General features: G+C 35.3%; 2 protein-coding genes across 2 annotated transcripts in view; both read left to right on the top strand.

Moving 5' to 3' along the window:
- Positions 1 to 15,843, top strand: part of LOC139579332 (C-type lectin domain family 4 member M-like) — a 403,007-nt gene that overhangs the window by 242,155 nt on the left and 145,009 nt on the right. The window lies entirely within an intron of this gene.
- Positions 3,378 to 6,962, top strand: LOC139579361 (ecto-ADP-ribosyltransferase 5-like). The gene has a single exon (XM_071407938.1). It carries the CDS (start codon positions 5,728 to 5,730, stop codon positions 6,457 to 6,459), a length of 732 nt encoding a protein of 243 aa, XP_071264039.1. The 5' UTR covers positions 3,378 to 5,727; the 3' UTR covers positions 6,460 to 6,962.

Raw genomic sequence — 15,843 nt, 5'->3', positions numbered from 1 at the left:
CCGTTGTTTTATGTTAGTATTTTTTGCTGATACAAGATTGTCTTATGTGACTTAGTCATAAGTCTGGGCGTACAGATACGAGCTGTTTGGGTACGACCTCAGTGTGTGACATCCTGTTCTCATATCCTGTTCTCATATATCTACAGGAACTTAGATGGGTGGAAACATGAAGGATGGAACAAACAATGGTGGCAACGTTAGCTATCTTAATCTGAACAGACAAGCTAATTCAGCATCTGCTAAACTGCCACAATGACAAAAAATGTTTTGTAATTTTCCTATAAGAGGAGAGAGTACTGTTTGTTGGGCTTTCCTAACGATGCACTGTTGAGTGGTTGTTAATGATTGCTTCATTTTTGCTGATCTTATAATGAAGTTGTTGTTAGAGGAATCTCTTCCTATAGAATTGCTACCATAAATGGCACATGCAAAGTTACATGTTGGTAAATAAATGACATGTATCTTATCTTTGTAAGGTTGTAGTTAGGTGTTGTAGCTTACACCAAACTCACCCTGACGACTCTCTCGCTCTCACACCTTCAAGAGGGCTTCAAACTTGTTAGCAGGGGGTTTCTGATGAACTTGGGCGGGGGGGGGGGGTCTACCAGTCAACTGTCTATCCTGCCCTCTATCCACTATTCATAGTGACTAGTGGTAGATGAATTATTTGTCCAGATCTGCAATAGGCTAACTAGCAATCATACCACACATAAAAGCATTCAAAGCTGCATCAATGTTCAATATAAATCCACATCAACAACTAGGAATTGCTGATAGGCAGCAGGCAGGCCAGTTGCATCATTGTGCATGAAAGAACAGTATAGACATGAGACACAGCTCAAAAAGATCCCCTAATGATCTTGCTCAGGGACAATACAGTTATCCTGCCTAGACTAGCCTACAACACCAAAAACCAATGAAAAATGGCATTACATTTCTACTCTAGGCTGGAGACTGCAGTAAAAATGTCATAATAAGCCTTGTTATTTGATTGTCTCATTCCATTCATTCCATGTGGATCAGTTGTGGTTCTACTCTGACAGATTCTAGAAAGGCACAGCAGCAGGCCAGTCTGGCTGTATTTTTACTGCTGATACTGATGCGCTGTCTCTGGCCGATCATCATTCTGTCAAGTCTTTCTATGTAGTGTGGCCTCAGAGGCCTATGATCCCAGCAGGCCCAGTTATTCGGAAAAGCTCAACAAACCTTCTGCCTGCTTTCTGATCCGAGCTGCTGTTCCTCAACCTACAACCTGAGGCTTAAATATAGCCTAAATACTTGCCTTTTAAAATGTATCACCTTTTATGTGTCAATTAACATAACAGGTCACAATGTTTTAATCTGATTACTTTAAAAGTCTCCTGTAGGCTTCCTGCACACGTTCATCCACTCCCCTCTAATGTAATTCCAGCATCCAAACTGCAAAAAGGCCATTCCATTCCACCAAAAAACTGTAAAGACATTTGGAGATTGTCAAGCCAAGACTTTAATACTGAGTAGGGAGGGTTATATTTTCTGTTTGTCAAGATTGACATACTCTATTTGATTGTGGTGTTGAAAACGCAAACCATGATGATAAGCACTCAAAGTTAGTAATTGGTATGCAGTTATGCATTGCTTATTGGTTGGTGGAAAATGTGTTGCATACATTTTATATAATTAAACAATAAGGCCCGAGGGGGTGTGGCGTTGCGCGGTCCCTAAGAACATCCCTTAGCCGTGGTATATTGGCCATAAATCACAAACCCTTGAGGTGCCTTATTGCTATTATAAACTGCTTACCAACTTAATTTGAGCAGGAATACGAAATGTATTGTCATACCCGTGGCATACGGTCTGATATACCATGACTTTCAGACAATCAGAATACAGGGCTCAAACCACCCAGTTTATAATGATAAATACAGCACCAAAATGTTGAAAATCTGGTATCCTACTAGCTCATCATTATCTGAAGCTTTGATCATAAAACAGGCAGAGAGAGTTGGCTCGTCTGTTGTGGTCGGCAAACCTTCAACCTTCTGGCCCGTTATCCCTGTGTGGCATCGACTGTGGTAAAGTTGATATCCATGTTTGTAAGCACAGGGTTGCTACAGTTATTATTTATGGTGGTAATACCTTTTTTGTAAAGATCTGCATGACTTTGTGCACGTATTATCTTGCTGCTTCAGTGTGGGAACAGGGTGTGTAGTCATGTCTGCTTGTAAAGTCATAAATCTGACCAGCTATAAGCAGAAATGTTCAGTCTGCAACACACACGTCCTAAAGCTGAACAATAGAGGAATCTGCATACAGTCTACCTGCACTTGTCATATCCTTTCTGCCTCTGTCTAGATGTTGCTGCTCCCCAGCTTCCTGTGGTAAAGGCTTCTTCTTCTTCATCTTCCTTGTCTCAGTGTTACCATAGCTCTGACTAGAGACTGGAGGATACTGACTAGGCTCATAACATCTTAAGATATGGGGAAAACGTGCGTGGTCGTAATTATTTTTGTTGTTGTGGCGGTAGCAATGGCGTTGACCCTGGGTCTTTACTTTGGACGGGTGAGATATTTTATTTGATTCATATGCAACTGTCATTGTTGTCTTCCCCTAAAGATTAGGGGTTCCAGGATAGTCAACACAATCTATAGTGGAACATTGTTTACTGCATCGTATAGTTCTCATTCTGAAGTAATTATTTGACATGTTAAGCTTCATAGTTTGATCATCTATATTGACATCAGACATGGGTTTAGACACTTGAAAAATTATTTCAAATACTTTGAGTGTTTTCTGGAGTCTGCCTGAAGTACCAGATGGGACATTTCTATTGGTTTATTGGGCCAGGCAAGATCAAAATGGCACTTCTTTTTTAGTACGATATTTGAAACCCAGGTCTGATTGACATTATCATCAAAAGCTCAAGTTCCTGTACTATCTGTTGACTTTATCTGATATGAGAGAATATACACTGCTGTTCAAAAGTTTGAGGTCATTTAGAAATGTCATTGTTTTTGAAAGAAATGCAAATTTTGTCCATTATAATAACATGAAATTGATCAGAAAGATGTTGTAGACATGTTAATGTTGTAAAGGAGTATTGTAGCTGGAAATGGCTGATTTTTCATGGAATATCTACATAGGCGTACAGAGGCCCATTATCAACAACCATCACTCCTGTGTTCCAATGGCACGTTGTGTTAGCTAATCCAAGTTTATCATTTTAAAAGGCTGATTGATCATTAGAAAACCATTTTGCAATTATGTTAGCACAGCTGAAAACTGTTGTCCTGATTAAAGAAGCAAGAAAACTGGCCTTCTTTAGACTAGTTGGGTATCTGGAGCATCAGCATTAGTGGGTTCCATTACAGGATCAAAATGGCCAGCAACAAAGAACTTTCTTCTGAAACTTGTCAGTCTATTCTTGTTCTTAGAAATGAAGGCTATTCCATGAGAGAAATTGCTAAGAAACTGAAAATATCATACAACGCTGTGTACCTCTCCCTTCACAGAACAGCGAAAACTGTCTCTAACCACAATAGAAAGAGGAGTGGGAGGCCCCGGTGCACATCTGAGCAAGAGGACAATTACATTAGAGTGTCTATTTTGAGAAACAGACACCTCATAAGTCCTAAACTGGCAGCTTCATTAAATAGTACCCAGGCAGATTGGTCAGGGGGGCGGGCTCAGGGTCAGGACAGGCAAGGGTTAAAACCAGGAGGACGAGAAAAGAGAGACTGGGGAAAAGCAGGAGCTGATACAAAAACCGCTGGTTGACTTGACAAACAAGGTGAACTGGCAACAGACAAACAGAGAACACAGGTGTAAATACACAGGGGATAATGGGGAGGATGGGCGACACGTGGAGGGGGTGGAGACAATCACAAAGACAGGTGAAACAGATCAGGGTGTGACACAAAAGTGTTGGGCCATGAATAAAGGGCCTTTTGAGTAATTCAGTGAAACATAATTATTTATTTCACCTAATTTTAACATTCTGTCATAAAGAACACAATAATTTTCCTTAAAAAACACTAATGTTTTATCATCTCCAGAGGATTAAGCATGACAAGTAACTATAAAAGGTGACAATTAAAGTAACAGGGTTGACCATGACAGGGTGGACTATTTCATCTTAAATCAGCCTTAACTCCACTTGTGACAGGGGGAAAGGAAGCTGGTTGTGTCCGATAGAGAATGTGAACTTTACAAAATGTGAACTTAACATAGACATGTTTTATCTATCTATAGGTAACAGGGTTGATGTGCCATGCTCTAAGCACTTTCCCCACAAAACACCAGATAATGGCCCAAAAAAGTAAACACAGCTCACTTGCTATTACACTTTTGAAAAAGTAATAAAAAAACTAAAAGTTTAACAGTATTGAAGGGAGTTCAGATTAAGAGACTTGACTGTAAACCGGAGGGTTAAATGTAAATTCATCACCATCAAATAAAATAAAATGAATCATCTTCAGAATTTTCAAAACAACAAAATAACCACGGTTTACAATGATGGTGATAACTTGGAGAAATGTCGGTTGAAGAGTATTTAAATCTTCGTAGAAGTCAGACAAACATGATGTGGGACAACTCGTTTATTTGATTGAAAACACACTATTATTATTATTATTATTATTATCATTTTACTAACTCCATATTGTTCCTCCCAAACCAATCCAATTCTTTCTACACTTTTCCATTACACAAATTTCTCCGCCATTCAATTTTTTATTTTATTTTTTTATTTCACCTTTATTTACCCAGGTAGGCCAGTTGAGAACAAGTTCTCATTTACAACTGCGACGTGGCCAAGATATATCAAAGCAGTGCGACACAAACAACACAGAGTTACACATGGAATAAACAAACATACAGTCAATAACACAATATAAATATATACTGTATATTCAGTGTGTGCAAATTAAGTAAGATTAGGGAGGTAAGGCAATAAATAGGCCACAGAGGCATAGTAATTAAAATTTAACAATTAAATACTGGAGTGATAGATTTGCAGAAGATGAATGTGCAGAAGATGAATGTGCAAGTAGAGCTACTGGGGTGCAAAGGAGCAAAAAAATAAACAACAATATTGGGATGAGGTAGCTGGATGGGCTATGTATAGATGGGCTGTGTATAGGTGCAATGATCTGTGAGCTGCTCTGACAGCCGATGTGGAACTCTATGTCCGTACAACAGAGGATTCTCTACATGCATGGCTGGGTGTTTAAATCACATTTTTTTCCTAATATCCCAATTAAAATGATTAAGCCATTCAAACAACCATTGAGGAAAAGTCCATCCCATAATTATCCCACTTACATAACTTCTACAATACACCTGCCCAGATACTATTCTAACCCATTTCTTACCTTTCAATTGCTCCCATTGAGTCTCTGCTGGAATCCTTTTCTTAATGGGCTTATTTCTTACATATCTTAGCCCAAACGGTCCAGGCTCCCTCTGGCCGCTCTATAATCACCTCTTTTCCTTCCTTACATATTACCCATGAATCCGGACCCGGTGAGTATGGAATTTTAGTTAGTGTGTGAATCAACTGTTAAATTGAGTGTTTATTCAAAATGTCCATACATGTTACAAGGACATAAATGTCACTGTATGTATGAAAACGACCAAAATCTATCGCACAAAAGAGTTAGCCGCCTTTAAAAAATATATTCTTTATTTTAAAAAATTCATGGGGAGAAACAGAGACCTAGTAAGTCTTAAGTAATGTATTGAAACTAAATGTTATTTTTACAGGAGCCTTTCCCTCTGGACATGGCCCCTAAATCTATTGATGACCGATATGATGGCTGCAGTAAGTACATGCACAATGAGGTGAACACAGACTACCTCCCACATGAGAAGAATACTAATTCAGACTTCAATAATGCCTGGAATGAAGCAGAAGAAGAAGCCAAACCATCTATCCATGGTCTGCAAAAAGAACACTCCATGGCTATATATGTGTACACAAATGAAAAGCCCAAGATCTACCCGGACTTCAACAGACAAGTTAGAGATGGTAGATCTTATTATGGGACAACATTCCAGTACCACTCCCTACACTTCTATCTAACTGAAGCCATTCAGATTCTCAAAAAAAGTCAAACAACATGTAGGACCACCTACCGTAGAACCGATGTGTATTTTGATGAGGATGTCGTCAACAAAGATATCCGTTTCGGTACCTTCACCTCGAGCACTGAAAACCAGGAAATAGGCAGAGATTCATTTGGAGCTACGTCCTGCTTTGAGATCTCCACATGTTTTGGAGCTGACATATCATATTACTCAGCATTTACAGAAGAGAGAGAAGTCTTAATTCCTCCCTATGAGGTATTCACAGTGACCAACATTCAGACGAAGTCAACAGAGAATAAACTGTGGTGTGAAGTCGTCTACACATTAAATAGCACTGGAGTTCAGAGTGACTTGAATTGCAAGTTAAAAAGAGAAGCAAAATCAAACCTGTGAAGCAGCTTTTCTGCATTCAACCGCACATCAGGAAAAGGCTACATGACGCTCTATATTATGTTGACAATTACTGTATATCACAGGTCATTTCCCCACCAATGTACGATTAAGTCATCTGTAAAAATGTAAAATGTTTACTTTACTTCTTTCAGTTGTAATGATCCTGTTAAAGACTGTTTAACACTTATTGGTGCCTCAGATTAATAAGATCAAGAGTTATAAAAAATGATAATTTGCTGAAATTGAATCAAATTGTAATTTGTGATTTGTTGACATTTGTTAGCATGTGCATTGTGTTTGTTTATATTCACCATTATGTTACTGATTCCCTCCATCAATATTGTGTTCATATTTACCATTATGTTACTGATTCCCTCCATCAATATTGTGTTTATATTTACCATTATGTTACTGATTCCCTCCATCAATATAGTGTTTATATTCACCATTATGTTACTGATTCCCTCCATCAATATTGTGTTTATATTCACCATTATGTTACTTTTTCCCTCCATCAATAATGCTTATATTCACCATTATGTTACTGATTCCCTCCAACCCATCAATATTGTGTTTATATTCACCATTATGTTACTGATTCCCTCCATCAATATTGTGTTTATATTTACCATTATGTTACTGATTCCCTCCATCAATATTGTGTTTATATTCACTATTATGTTACTGATTCCCTCCATCAATATTGTGTTTATATTCACCGTTATGTTACTTTTTCCCTCCATCAATAGTGTTTATATTCACCATTATGTTGCTGATTCCCCCTCCATCAATATTGTGTTTATATCCACAATTATGTTACTGACTCCCTCCATCCCATCAATATTGTGTTTATACTCACCATTATGTAACTGATTCCCTCCATCAATATTGTGTTTATATTCACCATTATGTTACTGATTCCCTCCATCAATATTGTGTTTATATTCACCATTATGTTACTGACTCCCTCCATCAATAGTGTTTATATTCACCATTATGTTACTGATTCCCTCAATCAATATTGTGTTTATATTCACCATTATGTTACTGATTCCCTCCATCAATATTGTGTTTATATTCACCATTATGTTACTGATTCCCTCCCTCAATATTGTTTTTATATTCACCATTATGTTACTGATTCCCTCCATCAATATTGTGTTTATATTCACTATTATGTTACTGATTCTCTCCATCCCATCAGTATTGTGTTTATTTTCAGTATTATGTTACTGATTCTCTCCATCCAATCAGTATTGTGTTTATATCCACCATTATGTTACTGACTCCCTCCATCAATATTGTGTTTATATTCACTATTATGTTACTGACTCCCTCCATCCCATCAATATTGTGTTTATATTCACTATTATGTTACTGATTCTCTCCATCCCATCAATATTGTGTTTATTTTCACTATTATGTTACTGATTCTCTCCATCCCATCAGTATTGTGTTTATATCCACCATTATGTTACTGACTCCCTCCATCAATATTGTGTTTATATTCACTATTATGTTACTGATTCTCTCCATCCCATCAGTATTGTGTTTATATTCACCATTATGTTACTGATTCCCTCCATCAATATTGTGTTTATATTCACCATTATGTTACTGATTCCCTCCATCAATATTGTGTTTATATTCACCATTATGTTACTGATTCCCTCCCTCAATATTGTTTTTATATCCACCATTATGTTACTGACTCCCTCCATCAATATTGTGTTTATATTCACTATTATGTTACTGATTCTCTCCATCCCATCAGTATTGTGTTTATATCCACCATTATGTTTTCTGATTCCCTCCATCAATATTGTGTTTATATTCACCATTATGTTACTGATTCCCTCCATCAATATTGTGTTTATATTCACTATTATGTTACTGATTCTCTCCATCCCATCAGTATTGTGTTTATATTCACTATTATGTTACTGATTCTCTCCATCCCATCACTATTGTGTTTATTTTCACTATTATGTTACTGACTCCCTCCATCCCATCAGTATTGTGTTTATATTCACTATTATGTTACTGATTCTCTCCATCCCATCAATATTGTGTTTATTTTCACTATTATGTTACTGATTCTCTCCATCCCATCAGTATTGTGTTTATATCCACCATTATGTTACTGACTCCCTCCATCAATATTGTGTTTATATTCACTATTATGTTACTGACTCCCTCCATCCCATCAATATTGTGTTTATATTCACTATTATGTTACTGATTCTCTCCATCCCATCAATATTGTGTTTATTTTCATTATTATGTTACTGATTCTCTCCATCCCATCAGTATTGTGTTTATATCCACCATTATGTTACTAACTCCCTCCATCAATATTGTGTTTATATTCACTATTATGTTACTGATTCTCTCCATCCCATCAGTATTGTGTTTATATCCACCATTATGTTACTGATTCCCTCCATCAATATTGTGTTTATATTCACCATTATGTTACTGATTCCCTCCATCAATATTGTGTTTATATTCACCATTATGTTACTGATTCCCTCCATCAATATTGTGTTTATATTCACTATTATGTTACTGATTCCCTCCATCAATATTGTGTTTATATTCACCATTATGTTACTGATTCCCTCCATCAATATTGTGTTTATATTCACCATTATGTTACTGATTCCCTCCCTCAATATTGTTTTTATATTCACCATTATGTTACTGATTCCCTCCATCAATATTGTGTTTATATTCACTATTATGTTACTGATTCTCTCCATCCCATCAGTATTGTGTTTATATTCACTATTATGTTACTGATTCTCTCCATCCCATCAATATTGTGTTTATTTTCACTATTATGTTACTGACTCCCTCCATCCCATCAGTATTGTGTTTATATTCACTATTATGTTACTGATTCTCTCCATCCCATCAATATTGTGTTTATTTTCACTATTATGTTACTGATTCTCTCCATCCCATCAGTATTGTGTTTATATCCACCATTATGTTACTGACTCCCTCCATCAATATTGTGTTTATATTCACTATTATGTTACTGACTCCCTCCATCCCATCAATATTGTGTTTATATTCACTATTATGTTACTGATTCTCTCCATCCCATCAATATTGTGTTTATTTTCACTATTATGTTACTGATTCTCTCCATCCCATCAGTATTGTGTTTATATCCACCATTATGTTACTGACTCCCTCCCTCAATATTGTTTTTATATCCACCATTATGTTACTGACTCCCTCCATCAATATTGTGTTTATATTCACTATTATGTTACTGATTCTCTCCATCCCATCAGTATTGTGTTTATATCCACCATTATGTTACTGATTCCCTCCATCAATATTGTGTTTATATTCACCATTATGTTACTGATTCCCTCCATCAATATTGTGTTTATATTCACTATTATGTTACTGATTCTCTCCATCCCATCAGTATTGTGTTTATATTCACTATTATGTTACTGATTCTCTCCATCCCATCAGTATTGTGTTTATATCCACCATTATGTTACTGACTCCCTCCATCAATAGTGTTTATATTCACTATTATGTTACTGACTCCCTCCATCCCATCAATATTGTGTTTATATTCACTATTATGTTACTGATTCTCTCCATCCCATCAATATTGTGTTTATTTTCACTATTATGTTACTGATTCCCTCCATCAATATTGTGTTTATATTCACCATTATGTTACTGATTCCCTCCATCAATATTGTGTTTATATTCACTATTATGTTACTGATTCTCTCCATCCCATCAGTATTGTGTTTATATTCACTATTATGTTACTGATTCTCTCCATCCCATCAGTATTGTGTTTATATCCACCATTATGTTACTGACTCCCTCCATCAATAGTGTTTATATTCACTATTATGTTACTGACTCCCTCCATCCCATCAATATTGTGTTTATATTCACTATTATGTTACTGATTCTCTCCATCCCATCAGTATTGTGTTTATATCCACCATTATGTTACTGACTCCCTCCATCAATAGTGTTTATATTCACTATTATGTTACTGACTCCCTCCATCCCATCAATATTGTGTTTATTTTCACTATTATGTTACTGATTCTCTCCATCCCATCAGTATTGTGTTTATATCCACCATTATGTTACTAACTCCCTCCATCAATATTGTGTTTATATTCACTATTATGTTACTGATTCTCTCCATCCCATCAGTATTGTGTTTATATCCACCATTATGTTACTGATTCCCTCCATCAATATTGTGTTTATATTCACCATTATGTTACTGATTCCCTCCATCAATATTGTGTTTATATTCACCATTATGTTACTGATTCCCTCCATCAATATTGTGTTTATATTCACTATTATGTTACTGATTCCCTCCATCAATATTGTGTTTATATTCACCATTATGTTACTGATTCCCTCCATCAATATTGTGTTTATATTCACCATTATGTTACTGATTCCCTCCATCAATATTGTGTTTATATTCACCATTATGTTACTGATTCCCTCCCTCAATATTGTTTTTATATTCACCATTATGTTACTGATTCCCTCCATCAATATTGTGTTTATATTCACTATTATGTTACTGATTCTCTCCATCCCATCAGTATTGTGTTTATATTCACTATTATGTTACTGATTCTCTCCATCCCATCAATATTGTGTTTATTTTCACTATTATGTTACTGACTCCCTCCATCCCATCAGTATTGTGTTTATATTCACTATTATGTTACTGATTCTCTCCATCCCATCAATATTGTGTTTATTTTCACTATTATGTTACTGATTCTCTCCATCCCATCAGTATTGTGTTTATATCCACCATTATGTTACTGACTCCCTCCATCAATATTGTGTTTATATTCACTATTATGTTACTGACTCCCTCCATCCCATCAATATTGTGTTTATATTCACTATTATGTTACTGATTCTCTCCATCCCATCAATATTGTGTTTATTTTCACTATTATGTTACTGATTCTCTCCATCCCATCAGTATTGTGTTTATATCCACCATTATGTTACTGACTCCCTCCCTCAATATTGTTTTTATATCCACCATTATGTTACTGACTCCCTCCATCAATATTGTGTTTATATTCACTATTATGTTACTGATTCTCTCCATCCCATCAGTATTGTGTTTATATCCACCATTATGTTACTGATTCCCTCCATCAATATTGTGTTTATATTCACCATTATGTTACTGATTCCCTCCATCAATATTGTGTTTATATTCACTATTATGTTACTGATTCTCTCCATCCCATCAGTATTGTGTTTATATTCACTATTATGTTACTGATTCTCTCCATCCCATCAGTATTGTGTTTATATCCACCATTATGTTACTGACTCCCTCCATCAATAGTGTTTATATTCACTATTATGTTACTGACTCCCTCCATCCCATCAATATTGTGTTTATATTCACTATTATGTTACTGATTCTCTCCATCCCATCAATATTGTGTTTATTTTCACTATTATGTTACTGATTCCCTCCATCAATATTGTGTTTATATTCACCATTATGTTACTGATTCCCTCCATCAATATTGTGTTTATATTCACTATTATGTTACTGATTCTCTCCATCCCATCAGTATTGTGTTTATATTCACTATTATGTTACTGATTCTCTCCATCCCATCAGTATTGTGTTTATATCCACCATTATGTTACTGACTCCCTCCATCAATAGTGTTTATATTCACTATTATGTTACTGACTCCCTCCATCCCATCAATATTGTGTTTATATTCACTATTATGTTACTGATTCTCTCCATCCCATCAGTATTGTGTTTATATCCACCATTATGTTACTGACTCCCTCCATCAATAGTGTTTATATTCACTATTATGTTACTGACTCCCTCCATCCCATCAATATTGTGTTTATTTTCACTATTATGTTACTGATTCTCTCCATCCCATCAGTATTGTGTTTATATCCACCATTATGTTACTAACTCCCTCCATCAATATTGTGTTTATATTCACTATTATGTTACTGATTCTCTCCATCCCATCAGTATTGTGTTTATATCCACCATTATGTTACTGATTCCCTCCATCAATATTGTGTTTATATTCACCATTATGTTACTGATTCCCTCCATCAATATTGTGTTTATATTCACCATTATGTTACTGATTCCCTCCATCAATATTGTGTTTATATTCACTATTATGTTACTGATTCCCTCCATCAATATTGTGTTTATATTCACCATTATGTTACTGATTCCCTCCATCAATATTGTGTTTATATTCACCATTATGTTACTGATTCCCTCCCTCAATATTGTTTTTATATTCACCATTATGTTACTGATTCCCTCCATCAATATTGTGTTTATATTCACTATTATGTTACTGATTCTCTCCATCCCATCAGTATTGTGTTTATATTCACTATTATGTTACTGATTCTCTCCATCCCATCAATATTGTGTTTATTTTCACTATTATGTTACTGACTCCCTCCATCCCATCAGTATTGTGTTTATATTCACTATTATGTTACTGATTCTCTCCATCCCATCAATATTGTGTTTATTTTCACTATTATGTTACTGATTCTCTCCATCCCATCAGTATTGTGTTTATATCCACCATTATGTTACTGACTCCCTCCATCAATATTGTGTTTATATTCACTATTATGTTACTGACTCCCTCCATCCCATCAATATTGTGTTTATATTCACTATTATGTTACTGATTCCCTCCATCAATATTGTGTTTATATTCACCATTATGTTACTGATTCCCTCCATCAATATTGTGTTTATATTCACCATTATGTTACTGATTCCCTCCCTCAATATTGTTTTTATATCCACCATTATGTTACTGACTCCCTCCATCAATATTGTGTTTATATTCACTATTATGTTACTGATTCTCTCCATCCCATCAGTATTGTGTTTATATCCACCATTATGTTACTGATTCCCTCCATCAATATTGTGTTTATATTCACCATTGTTACTGATTCCCTCCATCAATATTGTGTTTATATTCACCATTATGTTACTGATTCCCTCCATCAATATTGTGTTTATATTCACTATTATGTTACTGATTCTCTCCATCCCATCAATATTGTGTTTATTTTCACTATTATGTTACTGACTCCCTCCATCCCATCAGTATTGTGTTTATATTCACTATTATGTTACTGATTCTCTCCATCCCATCAATATTGTGTTTATTTTCACTATTATGTTACTGATTCTCTCCATCCCATCAGTATTGTGTTTATATCCACCATTATGTTACTGACTCCCTCCATCAATATGGTGTTTATATTCACTATTATGTTACTGACTCCATCCCATCAATATTGAGTTTATATTCACTATTATGTTACTGATTCTCTCCATCCCATCAATATTGTGTTTATTTTCACTATTATGTTACTGATTCTCTCCATCCCATCAGTATTGTCAAGTTGTCTAGATGTTATAATTATTTCAGCTCTGCCCAAACTTGAAAACGGCTTGCTCAACCCGTGAAGGATGCAAAGGGACAACTCAATTCCTTTCCAGTGTTTTATTATGGTTCAAATGCCATTTGTTGAATATGTTGAAACAGTTGATTTGTTGAATAGAGTAGTTGAATGACAGAGGAATAAGGAATAGGGAATAGGAATAGGAATAGCAATAGGTTGATAACCTTAAACAGAGAATAAACATGCATTATTTTACACTAAACAATGCATGACACAGCAACAAAGCATGGCTTTGAATAAAGCAAACGTTTAAACAATTTAATCTAGCACTTCTAGCAATTACTTCTGCAGTCAGAAAATATCCACAACAAAAGTCAACACTCCTACCAGAGTTAAACATGTAAATTGTATGAAACATTACATACCAGTTGCGTCTTTAGGGTTGAACAATGAGCTGTGTGTATGTTGAGGACCAAACATTTTATACCCATGCTTATCTGCCAGGTGCGCATGTAAAAGTAGTCCCTCCAGAAATCATGGCTCAATTTTTTAGTTCCACCCGTGTTTTTGGGTTATCTGCCCTCTTGAGGCCTGGAGTTCTTTAAAGGAAGAGCTGCCATTGTGCTCATGTTTTGAGTGTTCTGTTTTTTGACGCAACAAGTATTGTGTTTATATTCACCATTATGTTACTGATTCCCTCCATCAATATTGTGTTTATATTCACCATTATGTTACTGATTCCCTCCATCAATATTGTGTTTATATTCACTATTATGTTACTGACTCCCTCCATCAATATTGTGTTTATATTCACCATTAAGTTACGGACTCCCTCCATCAATATTGTGTTTATATTCACCATTATGTTACTGATTCCCTCCATCAATATTGTGTTTATATCCACTATTATGTTACTGACTCCCTCCATCAATATTGTGTTTATATTCACCATTAAGTTACTGACTCCCTCCATCAATATTGTGTTTATATTCACCATTATGTTACTGATTCCCTCCATCAATATTGTGTTTATATTCACTATTATGTTACTGATTCTCTCCACCCCATCAATATTGTGTTTATATTCACTATTATGTAACTGTTTCTCTCCATCCCATCAATATTGTGTTTATATTCACTATTATGTTACAGATTCTCTCCATCCCATCAGTATTGTGTTTATATTCACCATTATGTAACTGATTCCCTCCATCAATATTGTGTTTATATCCACTATTATGTTACTGATTCCCTCCATCAACATGGTGTTTATTTCCACTATTATGTTACTGACTCACTCCATCCCATCAGTATTGTGTTATTCACTATTATGTTACTGACTCCGTCCATCCCATCAGTATTGTGTTTATATTCACTATTATGTTACTGACTCCCTCCATCCCATCAATATTGTGTTTATATTCACTATTATGTTACTGATTCTCTACATCCCATCAATATTGTATTAATATCCACCATTATGTTACTGATTCCCTCCATCAACATGGTGTTTATATTCACTATTATGTTACTGATTCTCTCCATCCCATCAATATTGTGTTTATTTTCACTATTATGTTACTGATTCTCTCCTTCCCATCAGTATTGTGTTTATATTCACCATTAAGTTACGGACTCCCTCCATCAATATTGTGTTTATATTCACCATTATGTTACTGATTCCCTCCATCAATATTGTGTTTATATTCACTATTATGTTACTGATTCTCTCCATCCCATCAGTATTGTGTTTATATTCACTATTATGTTACTGATTCTCTCCATCCCATCAATATTGTGTTTATTTTCACTAATATGTTACTGACTCCCTCCATTCCATCAGTATTGTGTTTATATTCACTATTATGTTACTGATTCTCTCCATCCCATCAATATTGTGTT

The sequence above is a fragment of the Salvelinus alpinus genome, chromosome 6, assembly GCF_045679555.1.
Source record: "Salvelinus alpinus chromosome 6, SLU_Salpinus.1, whole genome shotgun sequence".
Taxonomy (NCBI): domain Eukaryota; kingdom Metazoa; phylum Chordata; class Actinopteri; order Salmoniformes; family Salmonidae; genus Salvelinus; species Salvelinus alpinus.
This window is presented reverse-complemented; position numbering and strand designations above follow the sequence as displayed.